Here is a 17,832-nt window from a genome sequence, read left to right as displayed (position 1 = left end):
GAGAAAGGCCAAGTTCTTAACAGGCTTCCATGATCTGTCTTTGTCTTCTCTCTCTTTCCAGCTCTCTGCAGACCTCCTCGCCAGTGCACCAGCTAGAGCACCCCTCACTCCTACTGCCGGGATTTCAACATGCGGTTCTGTCTAAAACTCCACGACAAGTAGGCTGCGTGTCTTTCAGGATTCAGCTCAGAATCACCTTTTCCTTCCTTAATCTTCTCAAATCCTGGGCAGTCTGGGTTGGGTACCCTCCCATGAGTTCCTTCAGCATCTTGGGCTCTCAATCCCTGCACTTATCACACTGTATTGTAATTGTCTAGATCTGTCTTTCTGTCTCCTTTCTCCCTTTAATTATCAACTCCCTGGGGCAGAGGCAGGGAATATCCTTTGGGTTTCAAATGCCTAACAAAATTCCTAGTTTTGGAAAGCACTCTATAAATGATTATTGAATACATAAATAAATGAGAGCAGGAGCTATTTAAAAAAAACCAAAAACCAAAACAAAACAAAAAACTACCTTCTTGATCATTTTAAAGACTACATTATATTTTATGAAATCCAAAAATTTACTCAGAAAACTTATTTGACGTTTAAGTTTTCTTTAAAATTCCAGTATAGTCATTAATACTCATATAAAATATTTCCTACATTTTGGATTACAGAGTAGTAATGTTTTGATGATCATGATACATTTTCCAATTGTTTTTCAAGGAGATTTAACCAAGTTACCAGCAGTGTTTGACAGCTCTCACTTCTTTAAATATGAACTTTTAAAAATACTGTTAACTTGATAATTAAAATGCCCTCTCTCTTTTAAATTTGCATTTCTAGATTTCTAATGAACATTTTTTCATTGTTTATAACCAATTGTAACTTAAGTCTTGTCTGTTAATGCATAATGCATAACGTCAGGCAGAACAACTCTGTAGTTGTTTAAGAAAGATTTCTTGAGAGGAGTGTGCAGTTTTGATTAGAGAAGAAAGATAAATACAGCGAAACCAATTAGGAACCTGTTAAAGCATTCCAAGAAGGAGAAAATGAGGCTTTGATCTAGAACCCTGTCAACTGGAATGGAAAGGGGATGCATTTAAAAGACATGAATATACATAAATCAGAATAAAAGAGAGAAAATCTAAAATACTTGAGGATACTCATGTAACTTAAATAAAGACCATTGTGTATTTGACTGCAAGATAACTGGCTGTTAGATATCTGTATCTAAATTATAAAGGGATGAAATAATTTCCTGGATGATATGGTCGAGAGAAAACTTCAGAGGAAATGAAGTCATGCGGCCCCCATGTGGTGTGGACTCATTCCCAGCTGACCCCTACTTCCTGCGGGAGGTCAGCCCACTGTGACCAGGCAGAAGGGCTGGAAGGAAGAGGCATGAGATTGAGGCTCTGACTGAGGACCCATGTGCCAGGGACTGTGCTTGATGATGGCACATATGTTAAACCATTTGATCTTCATGATAACTCTGCAGTATGAATATCATTTACATCTCCATCTTATTGATGATAAGACTGAACTCTGAGAGGCAAAGTAGTTTCCTCCAAATTACACAGCTCTAAATGTCAGAACTTGGTTTCCCCATCAGTCTGAGTCTGGAGGCCATAATCTTTCCACCTGTCCCTACAGCTCTTCCTGGGGAAGAATTTCCCACCATATCCCTGCATACAGTTATTTCAAAGAAGCTGCAAAAAAAAAAAAAAAAAAAAAAAAAAGAGTCCTATCTGGATGATTATTTTCGGTCTTGGGAAATGGAAAGTCTAGGGGAGACAGAGGAGGATATTTATTTATATATACAGTCTTATGAAATCTCATGGGTAGCTACTTTCTTTCAATCCCCTGGACAAGTTGTTAGGGGTACCTTACCTTTCTTTTTTCCTGGCACCTAAAATAATTTTACATCATGGTCCTCTAAATTTTCTGTCAGCCTAGCCAGTTAAATCAAAGCACTCTCTTAGTTACTCTTTGAAAACTATTTTCCCAAAGTTACCTGATGTGAAATGCATTGTTCCCGAAGTTGGCTTGCAGAATTCCATGCTATCTTTCCATGTACTGAGACTTTAGCTTTCTCAATCCACTTCAGAATTGACTCCAGCATTTCATTGTATTCTTCTAAATGGGATGCTGCCTGAAAAATCATTAACATTCATATAACAAATGTAAACTCTGCTTCGAGAGCTAGAAATCGGTCTTCGATCTCTCTTTGGATACAATAATCCTAGGAATTGATCATTATGATATCTGTGATATCTAAAGGTAACATGAAAAATTATTTCCTTATTGAACATCTATTAAGGACCTCCCAGTGACTTTAGGATAAAGTCCAAGTTCTTACTATGCTTGAATAATCTTTTAAAAAAATTCTCCATTCTTATCTCTTATTCCTCTATCTAGCTCTTCTCTCTCCCTCCTTTCCTACTCTACCCTCACTGAGTAAGGAGGGGGTAGGTGGGGATTATAGGTTTCAATATTATAATTTATTGGTTGCAAATTCTGATTTAACATCCCTGATTGCAGAAAAAAAACATAATCAATTTGCAAAAGTTCAGTCTATGCTCAACAATTATGATGATGTGTGACCTGAACCAATTAAGTAAAGGCAAACATACATATATATATATATTCACTTATTTATAAAAAGTCCATTTATATGAACACCTTTGTCAATAAATTTATAATATGGTTTGATATAAAATAAAGTCAGGTTTACATGTAAATCTTAGAAACACAGGCATGGTATGAAATAAGCTACACTTAAATTACTCTCATCATTGTCCATATTATCTTTTCACTTATTTTTAAAAGCAAAAAATAGAAAATTGAATTTTGGCTTCAGAGCATGTTGATTACCGACTGGGAAAACATACCTGGCTGAGCTTACAGAGCCGGTTATCGGCCTGTCTAATGGCCTGCTGGTGAAGTTCAGTCAGTTTTCCTATCTTCTTGGCCAGTGGTTTACCCAGTTGGCCATTCTGTTCCGAGAATTTTTGTACTGCTTCATCTAGGTCCAGTAATTTTAAGTTACAGACATCTAATTCCTTTCCTAGCACCTGGATGGTCATCAAAAGGAAAGAACGTTAGACTATAGATAATAAATTTCTCCAGATTTTCCAGAATCAGAAGGATTATATTTTAAATGATTTTTGTAAAAACCAAATATATAAGAATAATTCAACTATGATCAGTTCATTTCTGTTTCTTCAGTTGAAAAGGCAGAGCAGGATGTTTTGTAACCCTGGTGTTTTATCTCCTACGAGGCTGAGAGAGCTAAAATTTTCCTTCTGTCCCACCCAAAAAGGATTAGTCACTTTACTCATTGGCAAAATGAGAAAAGGGATTTAACTACCAAGAACATCCTTCATTTTGAAATTTATATACATGTAATCCTAAACCATCATTTAGTCCTTTGACACTACATATGCATGTATATTTATGAATACACTTTAACTGTGATAATAAATTATACGATATAAGTAGCTCTATATTATTGTATTTACAAAATTTCTTTACTGCCTGGCTTTACTCTCTGTTTTCATGAAGCGTGCTAATCAAGGAAGCCTTTTTTTTTTTTTTTTTTTTCTGTATCTTCAAAATAAACTAATGCACTCAAAATATTTAATTCATTCAACAGCACCCCTTATATTTCCACTTCTCCTTCCTTACCTTTTGGTCAGTTTTAGCTTGAACTAAATTATCTGTCTTTGCTCTCAGCTTGGTTAGAATAGTTGTGAGATCTTTGGCTATCTTCTGAATTTGCTGGCTGAATTCCTGACTCATGGCCTTGCTCTGTTCAACTTCTTTTATTTTGTCCTGGATCTAAATAATCAATGAGAACAGCAAAATCAACCATGGTAGGTCATCAACACTGCTTTGGCATCGAAGTGCCTCAACAAGCCAGCCGCGTGCAATTACAAGCTCTCGTGGTTTTCCTTGCAGCCTTACCTCCCGCCATTTTATGGATGAACTGCACCTCTTTCTGCTGCTATTTCAGCAAAGGAACAAGCAATGCATGTACAGTGATTCACTCATCAGATGTTTACAGGAAGCAGTGCAGATAGCTGAGCTTGAATTCTACCTTCTCCACTTACTAACTCTGTGACCCTAAACATACAAACTCTTCTAAGCCTTTTTCTTCATAAAATGGAAGACGATTCCAGATAATTGGAGGCACACAGATTTGTGTCCATGCACCTTTTCATAAGTAGCTGTTAACGATCTGTTAACTCTTTTTCTAACTTCCAATTACCTCTGTATTGTATGACAAAAAAGCACAGAACATGTCCAATGGAAAGGAAAATGAAAAATCACAGTTAATATTTACAAGTTTCTAATGGCTTTGATTTGATATAACAAACATTCATATTTTGCTTATAATAAAATGTTGAAGGGAAGATGGTAAAGAAATATTTTCTTTGTATAAATGAAAGGCCTTAAAAAAATCTCTTTAACTGATGCAGATGTAATGTATGGCATGGTGACTCTAGTTAACAATCTTATATTGCATACTTGAAGGTTGCTAAGAGAGTACTTCTTAAAAGTTTTCATCACAAGAAAAAAATTTTTTATAACTATGTATGGTTTTGAATGCTAACTAGATTTATTGTGCTGATCATTTTGTAATATATAAAAATAGCAAATCAAATCTCCTTAGTAGTGAGGAAATACACCATTAAAAGAGTACTTTTTCTGACTTCATTATTTTGAGTTGAGCGCTAACGTAAATGGAATACATGTGAATAACTCTATTATAGGGAAATTTATCCAGAGGGGAAAAAACCCTAAAATTTGAACTTCTTTTTTTAAGATCTGAACTCGCCAAGTCATCCTTCCCAAAAGACCTTCCAATGTCTAAGAAGAAAAACCAAATAAGTAATACTGTAAAATATTAGTGTTAAAATTAATATTTAATACTTAAAGTAGAAAATAATATTTTAGTTTAGGTCAATAGTATGATGCAGTAGAATTAGACTCTGATGAAAATTTTTAAACACTTTGCATCATACACGGGAGAGTCTAAAAGGTACAGCACACTTACATGAATTTTATAGTTGTATAGTTTCTACAATGCAATACTACTTTCCATTTCCTGTAGTAGTTTAGAATTATCCTCCCTTTATCTTCTGTAGACCAGTTTTAACTAAACTGCTTTAGTGTTAGGCCACCAAGAAGGTCCTAAAACCCATTATGTTTCCATACAAATGCTACTGAAGCTATTTTCCCTACATGAAAGTGTATGTTCTTTATGAGGAGTTAAGATAGAAATATCCCTCTGATCTCAGTACTATGAATGGCTATGTAGCAATTTGTTAAATTAAAAAAAAAAAGATTTGTTTTAAAATTTATACACATTCCTTTCCTTAGTTATTTGCAAGTTAGAGTTAGACTGATAGGACTTCCTCTAGACAGAATACAGGACCCTATAGCATGCATTTGGGGTAGAAACCTCATTCCTGGTTTTACCTTATTTTTTTAACTCTGATTTTCCCTTTTTTCAAATATCTTCACCTACTACATCTTGCTGAACTGAAACAACAAAAGAAGAGTGCCTGGCAGACTCTGGATACTCAATAAATATTTGTTGAATACATGAAAATGTATCTTTGTTTCTTTGAGTAATTTCCTTTTGGAAGCAGATAAATTATCTTTAATGTTTGACAGTATTGTTCACATCTAATATCTTCTCATATGCTTCTTGCCTATGACTAAGACCTCTAATTTAATATTATTATTTTATACTGATCTTTTTTTTTTTTTAACTCTGTTTCCATGAAGACAGGATTGTGAAAATCACGAACTCTCATACAAGAGTACTGAGCCTATAAAAGAGTGGAAAAGTACTCTTTCTTGACCGTAGGTTTACCTGATCATGGATAGTTCCTAGGTCCAAGGCCACTTCAGCTAGCTGAAGAGAGAGTTCAGAAGGTAATATAGTATAAAGACCAAGATACTTATTCTTCTGTTCTTCAGCCATTTTCTCAATGTTCTGTCGGTGATTTGTGGCTTCTGTTAGGAGAATCTGAAGAAAAGATCAACATAAGAAATTTCTAGGAGCCTGACAAGGAAATTAATTTTTATGGGTACAGAGACAAGGCTAGGTACTGTTCCTCAAAATATGATTAAGTGTGGAATTAGAGAAACACATTTACAAAAAGCAAAATGTTCTTTAGTCTCAATAAGAAGCATGTCCACTTCATACAGAACAAAAGAAAGCCCAATGAAATAATACTAAAAGTCTTTTATAGAAAACATTTCTAAAATTTTTTAATTCAATTATTTCATTGAATATAAACAGATACATTTGATTAAAAGCAGGACAATTTTTTAACATGACGGGTCTAGGGAATGAGTTTTATACCTGAAGTTCTTCAAGTTGAGCATCTATTTCTATTGTTGGATTCCCCAAATACTCCTTCGTTTCCTGAACCCAAGATTTTACTGAATTGATTTGGGTCTCCACCACTTCTCGTTCCTTCAGCTCCTGCCTTACCATCTTTCCGTTCTTCTTCACATTCTCCTGTATGCTTTAGAAACAATAAAGGGAGAAAGCAGATGTGGATTGAAACGAAAGGAACCCCCCCAATACATGACATCAAATTGTCAAAAACAGACATTAAAAAAGTGAAGCCGCCTATCTTTTTTCCACCTAAAGACACTTCCCCCAAACTGCCAGATAATTTTCAGTAACATTTAAGTTTACTTCAAGTATAACAGAAGAAAATACATCACGTCAAGTGAATGATTTATCCCTGGAAAATTGAGACCTGACATACTCCCATGCCACTAAACTGCAATTCGTTTTCTTGTCGAGAGTAACCTGGAGATTGTTTGACTATTTATTTCCTCTTTGAAAGTCTACTCATGGTGCAGAATCATCAGCCTTTAAAAGTAATATGTAACTGGAATATTTGTGCCTATTAGAAACTAGTCTTTAAATAAAGACTCAAACTTTGGAAATTTTATGATTAATAATGTTCATCATCCAAATTGTAAGTCTTTATTTGAATTGACATACATTTGGTTAAAAAAATTTAAATACATGGAGTCGGATTATCCTGAACTCGTCTATAAGTGAAGGGGTGAATGTAGGATATGTATGAGTAATAGTAGTTAATACAGGAGTTAAATTACATAGTGACTTTCCTCTCTGGCCCCATAAGCGAATCAGGCTGGTTACATAACATTAAGATTAACTTTCGGGACTTCCCTGGTGATGCAGTGGTTAAGAATCCGCCTGCCAACGCAGGGGACACAGGTTCAAACCCTTGTCCGGGAAGATCCCACATGCTGCGGAAAAACTAAGCCCGTGTGCCACAACTACTGAGCCCGTGCGCCACAACAAGAGAAGCCCGCACACCACAATGAAGAGTGGCCCCCCGCTCTCCACAGCTAGAGAAAACCTGTGTGTAGCAATGAAGACCCAACACAGCCAAAAATAAATCAATAAATCAATAAAGATTAACTTTCTCTAAGTTCACTATCAGTAAGTGACTATTATTTACCTGGACTTTGGTAGCATCCTTGCTCTAATCGATGTGTCATCCAATTTAGCCAATGAGTTATCAAGATTTATCAAAACCAAGTACTCAATAGCTCCCAAATGTTTACCTTTTAAGCTTTATGTCTCAGGAATCGCTCCATCACCCAAGAGTTCCCTGAGGTGACATGCTTCCTTCCACGCTTTCTTACTTGCTATTCCCCTGTTTGCAGAACTCTCCTCCCACCTCACTGGCTGGCTCAAGCCTGCTTAGTCTTTAGCTTAAATACCCCTTCTGAAGAGAAGCCTTCCTTGACTCCTCTCCTAGATTAGCTGTCTACCTCTGCTGCTTGACTGTAAACTACCTGAAGGCAGAGATTGCATCTGGTTCATTACTATATTTCTAAATACGACTAGATATGTACTAGATAGCAAGGATGACAGGAACAGAGCCCCACATTTTTAAGGTGGTCTGGGGGGAGCACCCCCAGACTCTTAATACCACATTTGTCCCTTTGGGTCATGGCCAAGTTTAGAAACAGAGAATGACAGCAGGTGTATAATTACTTCAGGCACCGGTCCTGCATTGCCGTGATTTCCTGCACAGTGGATGGCTCTTCTCCAGGGGACAGCGTGGCCCCATCCTGGAGCATGCTCAGTGCTTGCTGCTTCAGCATCCGTAAGCCCGACTGTTGCTGTTCCAGCTCCAGAATGAATGTGTCATGATATTCAAGAAGAGTTAAGAGTTCTGCTTTTGAGGCTTTCTCTGCTGAACTTCCCGGTAATTTATCTTGCAGCTTATTCATCATTTCAGTGGCTTTTTTAACCTGATGACAAATGTACATACTATGAAGTTCAAAGTAAATAAACTGAAAAAAAGAGGGCAATTCCCATAAATGCCAAATTTGACACTAATGCATTGGAGCATGTTAAAGATGATGGTGTCAACTCTAAATCTCAGGAAACTAAAATGTGAACAATCTCCTTAACATGGAAGGAAAGACCATCACTATTATTCTGGGTTTTAAGACTTAATCTCAAGATAACATCAGGGCAGGGACTTCCCTGGCAGTCCAATGGTTAAGACTCTGTGTTCCCAATGCAGGGGGCACGGGTTCGATCCCTGGTTAGGGAACTAAGATTCCCACATGCTGCATGGCATGGCCATAAGTAAATAAATAAATAAATAAAAATAATATAATAATAATAGGGTAATCAGACATTTCATAACATAGAAAAAGGTTTTTTAAACAAATTTTCTTTTACTAAACAGATAAAAGAAAAACTCTTTTCAATATGTACGCTAACATGAATACGTCTGAGTCATAAAGGAAGATGAGTCATAAAGGAAGATGTGGCTTAACACTTGAACCCTACTTAAAAGGGAAGACATTAAATTAAACAGGATTTGGAAAATGAGTTAAATTCCTGCTTATTTCATGGCAAAGACAAAGTGTTTTGCACTTTTTTCAGGGCCAGGAAAGAAAGTGTTACTAAGAGCCTCACAAATGGGGCAAAATGGGCTTGTCCTCCTTTCAAAATGTGATTACTTGGTTTATTTCCTATTAAAATAACTGGACCCAGACTTGGGACTAAATTGCACATTGCATATGTATTTTATTTCATATTTTGGTTTTCACATCAATGCAAATAGAGATTTTTTTAAAAAGGCTTTTTACTTTCATATGGCCAATTTGAAAAAAGGAGCAAAATACCACTTTTCAAAATACATTCTCATCAGCAAGGAAACAATACTTTGAGCCCATCCGTAATGGAGATTACCTTATTGTTAAAGCTCTTCCACTCGTCCACTGCATCTTCCAGTATCTTCTCCTGGTCCTGGGCCACAGCGCGGAGCCGTGTCCAGCGCTGCCAGACAGCCGTCATCGACCTGCTTATGGTTGCTTTGCTGGCGCCATTTCCAGTTCTTTCCAGTTCTGAAGCTTTACCCTCTAAGGCCACAATTTTCTCATGAAAAGAGTTAACTACTGACACTAAAGCCTAGGTGGGGAGAGGAACAGAGGTTGAGGGGAGAGATGGGTTTTTTCAAAAGCTCTACGGATTTTGGTAAAGCCTAAAATTATCCACAAAAGGAAATGTTCCTACATATGTTTATTTTCCTCTGGGAATTCTTACTTTTACATTTAATTTGTAATTGAGTTAGGCTTGGCTTTTTTAAAGAGGTAAGGTGAATACTTATTTATTACAAACAAACATTTACATGCTGCTTGAGATGACATTCTCCGATTTTTAAAAACTAGCAAAAATATAAGCGAATGGAATTTGATATTTAAGTATGTCACATTCTACTTTATATTGCTGTGATATGAGCGAGACTCAGTTATTAATTTTTGAATTTTAATTGAATTAATCTAAGTTACACCAGAAAGTATTTCCTGAAATCTACTGTATCACATCTTATCAGAAGCAAATTGCTCTGAATGTGTCTTTTTAAACCTAGCTATGCATTTCTAACAGGAATCCTAAAGAGGTGACTGAATTAGTTAAGTTAAAACTGCTATGAAATGTGGTTAAATGTATCCTTTTTGTGTTTAAAAAGCCCAGGTGGAAATGAAGATTTATTGACTTGTTTCTGGAACTATCATACTGCAAAGACCCATTACAGTTACAGTGAAAGAATATTTAAAAAAAACAACAAAACTAACCTTGTGTTCTGACAATTTTTCTTCTGCTTCACGACTGGAAGAAGTCTTCAATAAAGAAAACTCAGACAATTTCTTTTCTGCATCATTCATCAATTCAATAACCTCTTCCCTTGCTTTCTGGTAATGCTGCCATTGAGCTGCACATCTTGAAAAAATCCAACACACGTCAATAAGCAACTTAAAATCACACATCTCTATGCAGAGCTCTGATGTCAATATGTCTAGTGATACTTAAGAGAAAAGAATGAACGATGATGTATATCATTAACATATTCCTATTTTCCATGTGAAAATCCATTTCACTAGAACATAAAGAGCAAAACAACTCCAATACCTCTGCAAGAGATCTAACTGGACGTGTGAATCCTGTATTGTCCCCTGGCTTTTCTCTTCCAGGGAGGCCATTTTCTCTGCTAAGTCCTCTTTTCCAGTTGGCTTGATGAGTGGGTCCAGGTTGGCTACTAGGCCTTGGAGCTCCTCCAGATTGCTGTGGAACTGATCCTCTGTACTAAAAAATTCCATGTGGTTTTTGAGACTTTCCTCTGCACTCTCCACATCTAGGCCGTTGCCTGTCAGCTGTAACATTTCGTGAGCATCGTCAAGCCAGTCATTAGCTGCTTGAAACACTTGATAGTACCTTTGACACTGACTATACATCTGGGTCAAGGTAGCCTGAAAAACAGCAGGTGCAAACATAATCAACTCTCTTTTGCAATGTGTTTGCCAAAAATAATTTATGCTTTCCATTTCTTTTCCAGTCTTCAGTCACATGGATGTATGTGTATAAATGAATTGATAAGCTGGTAAAATGTTTTTGGTGCAATCCATTATTATCCTTTACTTTCCCTTCTGTTCTTCTTGTTATAATTTTATTATTGCAGTTAAAATAAATAAACAAGGACTCAGATGGAATAGAAATTATGATGGTTCTGAAATGTCCTCTCTTTAAAGAAAAAATATAATGCTTACTAGTATGTGGTAGAATGAATATTCACCAAAGTGAAATAATGACTCATTTAGGTAGGAGTATAATAATACCAGTAGGAATGTAAACTGGTATAGCCACTATGGAAAACAGCATGGAAGTTCCTCAAGAAATTAACTGCCAATATGATCCAGCAATCTCACTGCTGGGTATTTAGCCAAAGAAAACAAAATCATTATCTCGAAGAGATATCTGTACTCTCATGTTCATAGCAGTGTTATTCACAATAGTCAAGGTATGGAGACAACCTAAGTGTCCATCCACAGATGAATGAATTTTTTAAAAAAATACACACCTTGGAATATTATTCAGCCTTAAAAAAGAAGGAAATCCTGTCATTTCCAAAAACTTGGACAAACCTGGAGGATATTACTCTAAGTGAAATAAGCCAGACGGAAAAAGACAAATATCACATGGTCTCACAAATATCATATGGACTCAAAAAGAAAGAGCTGAAATCATAGAAACTTAGGGTAGAAAACTAGTTGCCAGGGGCTGCAGGTTGGTAAAATGGTGCAAACTTCAGGAATTCCTGGTGGTCCAGGGGTTAAGATTCCACAATCTCACTGCTGAGGGCTCAGGTTCAATCCCTGGTCGGGGAACTAAAATCCCATAAGCTGTGCAGTGCAGCCAAAAAAAAAAAAAAAAAAAATGGTGCAAACTTTTAGTTTTAAGTTGAATAAGGTCTAAGGATCTAATGTGTAACATGGTGACTGTAGCTGATAACAGTGTAACATATAATTGAAATTTGCTTAACAAGTAGAAATTAAATGTTTTCACCAAAAAAAAAAAAGATAGAGATAAATATGTGATGTGATGGATGTGTTAACTTGTTAATTAACTTGAAGAAGGAATTCTTTCACAATGTATACATATATCAAACCATTACATTGTACACTTTAAATAGCTTACCATTTTTTTTGTCATTTATCCCTCAGTAAAGCTGGAGGGGAAAAAAGGGAGTGTAATAACACCAAACTTCCAAAACGGCATTTACCAGACTAAATAGTGATTTCTGGTAGTGAAATAGTAGCCTATAAGTCTTGCATAGAGACTATGATAGAAAAGTTGAAGATTGGAAAGCTGACCCCTGTGCAATGAAGTCCATTCAAATCCAGAAGGAAAGGAAACACTCTAATTGGCCATCAGTGGCTGGACACGACAAACCTTTACTGTCAAGCAAAGATGCAGAGAAGCGGTAGAGAAAGTACATGTAAGATTAGCACTTAATGAGGAAAGAATGAGGACGGCAAAGCAAAGAATCAGTGGTGGAGGTTAGAAATGCCACCAGAACCGTGACCTTCAGTTGTGTGGGCCAAGACAGTCAATAAGACTACCAATTACAAGATGGCAGAAGTAGGGACACCTTAGCAGATTCAAGATTTTGGTTCAAATATCGCCAAATCAACAGAAGCAAGCTTACATGACAGATGTTTTTCAAGAATGAAAATTCCAGGTAACTTCTGTTTTGATTCTTCACTCTGGGTTAAGTACTCCATCTCTATCTCTACAGCTATAGGGACATAGTTTTTTTGTTTTGTTTTGTTTTTCGGTACGCGGGCCTCTCACTGTTGTGGCCTCTCCCGTTGCGGAGCACAGGCTCCGGACGCGCAGGTTCAGCGGCCGTGGCTCACGGGCCCAGCCTCTCCACGGCATGTGGGATCTTCCCGGACCGGGACACGAACCCGTGTCCCCTGCATCGGCCGGCGGGCTCTCAACCACTGCGCCACCAGGGAAGCCCAGGGACATGGTTTTTTGAAAAAAATTTAACAGTGGCCTGAACCAACATGAAAAGGTAAAAATATACTAAATAGACTCTAGTTTAAGAAGTCAGAATTTTACATGATGAAGTTTACTAAGATTTTAACCCCATGTTAAGATTTTTTTTTTAAATTGTATTATTTAGTGTTAACCTTAATCTATGTGAAAAGTAAAGTTAAATGATAGCTAAGAGTCATCGGGGGCTACCTCTACATCAGACCCTGCGCTAAGGATATAAATCTGAAGAGGGACATATTATTATCCCTCTTCCACAGAGAAAACTGAGACTTACACGATGTAAGTAATTTGCTCAAGATCAAATAACTGAGATTAAAATCCAGGTGTGCTTTACTCCAAAGCTATAGTTACTATATTATCCTAAGGAAGGCTGTCCTTAACTTAAACGGCTGGTTGAAATCCCATAGAATCAGAGGGACAGATGTGGAGAAAAAGGGTCAAGGGCTTAAAGTAAGTACACCTCTGGGCACTGTTGTATCTCTCTTATTTTTGAATGCACAGAGCCCCAGAACAAGCCGCAATGAGGAGGCTAACCTGGGAAATTCTGAGCATGCTCTCATTTCTTTGTTATCTTCAAGTCAAGTCATGACGGATATTCTAGTCTTGCTTCTGTTGTGCTTCAGGGAAGCCAGAGAAGAGGAAGCACTCCTCCCTGAGGAAGGGGTGGAGAGATGGGGCAACTGATGGGAGACCCCGCAAGAAAGCCTGGCTCAGCATCAGGTCAGGACTGCGTCATCCATCTGCCTCTCTCCATCTGGAGACTCTTCATCCAGTACTAAGCTTAGAAATGCCAGGTTTCACATTGTTTCTAAAAAAGCACCACTACTTATTCATTGCTAATGAATGAATTTTATTATTAATTCCTCACACATGGTATTAATTATACTAGTGCTATCATTTATTATCTCTCCTCAAGGAGAGGGATAACTGAGGTGTTCCTGTATTAAAACTAAAGTCAAGTCAACATGAAAATCACATGAACTGAATACCATGAGCATAAACAATAAAAGCACCCTTTAAAGTCACAATTGAAGATGATTCCATGTAGTAGCCAAAAAACAAAATTTTTAAGGAAGCAATTCTAAACAAAAAATCAAAACCAAAGAAATTTCTCACACCTATTTACAAAGAAGCAAAGTGGAAAAAAGAAAGGGGAAGCCCTGGGGTACCGACCTGTCTGGTGCGGAGAGCTTCCTGCAGGGCCCCGTCCAGCTCGGAGAGCTCAGCTAGCGTGTGCTGTAGGTCGGCAGAGATCAGCTCCTTGGCTCTCGTGAATTTCTCCTTCTCCTTGTTACTCAGTGCATTCATTATCCTCAGGCTGGACTGAACCTCTTCCTGATGGATTTGGACCTTTCTGATCTCCTCCTGGACATCCCGCAGGTTCAGGTCCAGGCACAGTGGCCCACTCAGCGCCGTCTCCACGCTCCGCAGCCAGTCCAGGGAGCGGCTCAGCTCCGTCTGGAAGTCTCTGCTCTGCACCATGCGGCTCTCACACTCCGTCACCGTCACGCCAATGGCGGAAGTCAGCAGTTTTAACACCTCTTGCCAGGCTTGGATCTGACGCTTGGCTTTCTCATAAGCTGAGGGATCAAGATGCGGAACAAGATCTTCGAGATGCACAGTCACTCGTTTTAGAAGAATTCCTGAATCCTGGAGGCTTCCCGCCAGGGAGTGATACACTTTGAGCTTCTCCTCTGCAGGAAGCGTCTCCTCGTTCACCTTGGCCTGCTCTGTTCTCACAGCCTCTAGTTGCTTCTCTAGCTGGTGGCACATCTTTTCATGCTCTTGATAAGCACTGGTGGTGTCTTCTAATAAGCTCACCCTTTGTTCTGTCTGTCGCTTCAGCCTGTGGTACACGGCGACGAGATGCAGCATCTGGTCTGGTTGCCATGGCTGCCCTGTGCTGCGAAAACTTTCTTTCTTCTGGTTCAGTTCATCCACTGCTTCTGCAAGGGCTGCCACCTCTCCCCCAAGAGCTCGACAAGCATCCTGAAGACACAGGGCCTCTTCAACACTCAGGTCGCTGGGGACTTGGCTCACCTTGGAGAACTGGTCTTCGAGATCACACAGAGACTGGGATGTCAACTCGATCAAGGAATCATATTCTTTCCGAGCCAGAATTGCTTCCTGGACTTTATAGAACTTGTCTTTAGCCAAGTCGACAATTACACTGAACTGCAGGGGCAGTGCATTTAGCTTTTCGTTGAGGTAGGAATGATCGACGTCATTCAGCGTCGGCAGTACAGCCTGCCCAGTTCTCTGTAGCGTAAGTAGGAGATTTTCATATTCTGGAGATTGTTCAAGAATGTGTTGGTATTTGGCCAGTTGTGTATGCAGCTCAGCACTCTCATTCATTAGGTTGATTTCAGGAAAGGTAACAATATCTGCTTGTTTTAGCCAGTGACAAGCTTTATCAAAATCTTCCTTAAAATGCTTCCTAGAAACCAAATTTTTCTCTAGTTCTTGTAGCCGATGGCTGCACTTTTGTAAAACAGTGTCATAGACACTCTGCAGTTCCTGAAGCTTCCCCAGTACCTCGCTCTTTTCCTGCTCTGTGACTCCTTTCATTAATTCGCGACCCTGGGCCCAAAGTCCGGTGACTTCATTTTGGTAAGTCTTGAGGCTGGCTTGTGCGCTCTTACATGTTTTCACTTGTTTGCTCACGTCATCCGGTAACAGGCAGATATGTTCACGGAACATTATCTTGCGCTCATGTTGCTGAATTTGGCTGGTCGCCTGGAACACTGCCATGAGAAACTGGGTTTTCTCGGACAAAGCCTTGTTTAAGTACTTTCGTCTCTGGCCCACTAAGTCGCTGAGACTATTCACATGCCTTTGGGCATCAGAGAGTACCTTCTGGATTATCTGCCTCTCATTGAGGCCAAGATCAGCCATCACCCTATCAGCATCCTTCATGAGTGATTTCAGGAGCATCTGTTTGGCCTCCAGTTCGCTGCAAATGGCAAGGTGATCCATGAGAAGGTTCTGAGCCATGTCAGGCGGGGGGCTCTGCTTAAGAGCCTCAGCAATGTTGGGTCGTTGCTCTTCCGCCCAGTCCATCAGCTCCTGAAATCTGGACCGGACCACGCTTAACTCCTCCAGGTTGGTGACAGACACTTGGATTTTCCTTTCAACAAGGTCCTCAAGCTGAAACCAGCGTTGTTCAAGGTGACTCGTCTGTTCTTTGACTAATTCTTTGTCATCTACATTCAGATGGTCTATCATATTCTGCTTTCGCTCTTTCAGATCTTCAATAGCCTGCTTTCTCTCCTGCAATGCCAGTGCCAACTTCTTCAAAGCTTCCAGGTGGCTGGCTGTACTCTCTGCATCAGATCTATATGTATACATATTAAAAGACATAAAATCAAGTTAACTTTAGTTAATACCTGTGTTTGTTCATATCATGTTAAAGTGCTTATCGCCATCTTCTTTCTTAGCTTAGAGTGGTTCAATTCATGGCTTATCAACAGAGATGCTATAATTATTATGGAACGTAAGACCCATATATTTGCATAGCGGAAGTTGAAGCAAGATAGGTTGCCCAGATACTTCTTCTAGCTAAGGCTGCCCTCCCGTCACGTCTGAGGTGTACTTTTTAGCTTCTTCCTGACTCTCGGCAACTGAGCAGGAGCTGCAATATTAACAAGTTCCCTTGATGATTTGCGGAAACACTAAATATTGAGAAACACTGATCTACTGCATTCTGATCTGTGATTTATGTGCTTTCCTGTGAGAAGAAGCTCCAGTAAACAATCCAGTGCTAGATGGTATACCATGTGTAAGAAATAACCAATGGCTCTAACAGCTGCTCATGTGTGGAACTTAGATAGTTTCTGTTTATCATTAGAAACGTTTAGAAATAACTGTGAAATGCAAAGAATTCTCATCCCTTTGACTACAAAACACATATGAGAAAATTCAATCTTAGAGTCTTTTTCACTTACAAAACGATTAGTTCTCAAGTATGAGAGAGAGTGTTGGGAGGCCATATGATGAGTTCTGTTGGGGACATATTAGATCTGAGGTGTTTGTGAGTTAACCAGATGGAGGTGCCTATTGTCCGTCTGAAATATGGGGTTTTGCTGATATTGAATTTATCCCAAAGATTAGTAAAATGCTGAGCATCATGAAAAAGTAAACAAATCAGAAAGCAGTGAACCTCCTCCAAAAAAGAAACACCCCCAAACAAAAAACCCCATGATTTAACTATTCAACTACAGCTAGAATAATGTTTTCAGTTTTAATTGCTACAAATTGATAAAGCTGGGCAGAAGAAGTACAGGTTTTAATAATTATAGTGACCAGAGCATAGAAAGACTTCCATATGATGACTCAGTGCATGTGGGAGAGAGGGAATCCTTTTCAAAGAAAAAGTTAAGAGGGGTTCAATTGCTATAAAATCAAATAAGACACACATTAATTGAATTTAGATTGTTCACTAAGTTCTAGAATACCACAAGTACAAAACTAGACTGAATTACATAGAATGTGTTACTTTACAGAATTGATAAGAAACCTGTGGAACTATAGATTCAAGAAGGATTCATGTCCTGAAATCATAGATGGTAGTCCCATAACTGGTAATTAAAACTAGAAATATTCTTGGGATATTCTTTGAACTCACAGTGTAACAGCTTTGAAATATTCCTTGAGGTCACAGGGAGAAATGGTGCCATTTTCAAATATTTTCCTTTTACTCACTGCTTAAATTAATACTGAGCAAAGAAAATCATGATTACGGATACAGATGACACCAGATTCTTAATAATGTTTTATCAATATTTATAACGATAGAAAATGAATGTTTAAAATGTAAGAAAGACATTTTTGATTTTTATAGAAATTAAGAAATTTCTGGGGGCTTCCCTGGTGGCGCAGTGGTTGGGAGTCCGCCTGCCGATGCAGGGGACACGGGTTCG

The 17,832-nt window shown here is 38.4% G+C and overlaps 1 protein-coding gene across 3 annotated transcripts in view; it reads right to left on the bottom strand.

Moving 5' to 3' along the window:
• SYNE1 (spectrin repeat containing nuclear envelope protein 1) overlaps positions 1-17,832 on the bottom strand; it is a 482,398-nt gene that overhangs the window by 197,509 nt on the left and 267,057 nt on the right. For all 3 annotated transcript variants that reach the window (XM_028494818.2, XM_028494816.1, XM_024122567.1), the window contains 10 exons: positions 14,087-16,247; positions 10,484-10,821; positions 10,150-10,294; positions 9,266-9,484; positions 8,051-8,310; positions 6,365-6,530; positions 5,870-6,025; positions 3,673-3,825; positions 2,877-3,059; positions 2,000-2,137 (listed from right to left, as the gene is read on the bottom strand). In XM_028494818.2, coding sequence (XP_028350619.1) covers positions 2,000-2,137; positions 2,877-3,059; positions 3,673-3,825; positions 5,870-6,025; positions 6,365-6,530; positions 8,051-8,310; positions 9,266-9,484; positions 10,150-10,294; positions 10,484-10,821; positions 14,087-16,247 — 3,919 coding nt within the window. The remainder of the gene's footprint in view (positions 1-1,999; positions 2,138-2,876; positions 3,060-3,672; positions 3,826-5,869; positions 6,026-6,364; positions 6,531-8,050; positions 8,311-9,265; positions 9,485-10,149; positions 10,295-10,483; positions 10,822-14,086; positions 16,248-17,832) is intronic.

The sequence above is a fragment of the Physeter macrocephalus genome, chromosome 10, assembly GCF_002837175.3.
Source record: "Physeter macrocephalus isolate SW-GA chromosome 10, ASM283717v5, whole genome shotgun sequence".
Lineage (NCBI taxonomy): Eukaryota > Metazoa > Chordata > Mammalia > Artiodactyla > Physeteridae > Physeter > Physeter macrocephalus.
Note: the sequence above shows the minus strand (reverse complement) of the source record. Positions and strands in the feature narration are given on the sequence as shown.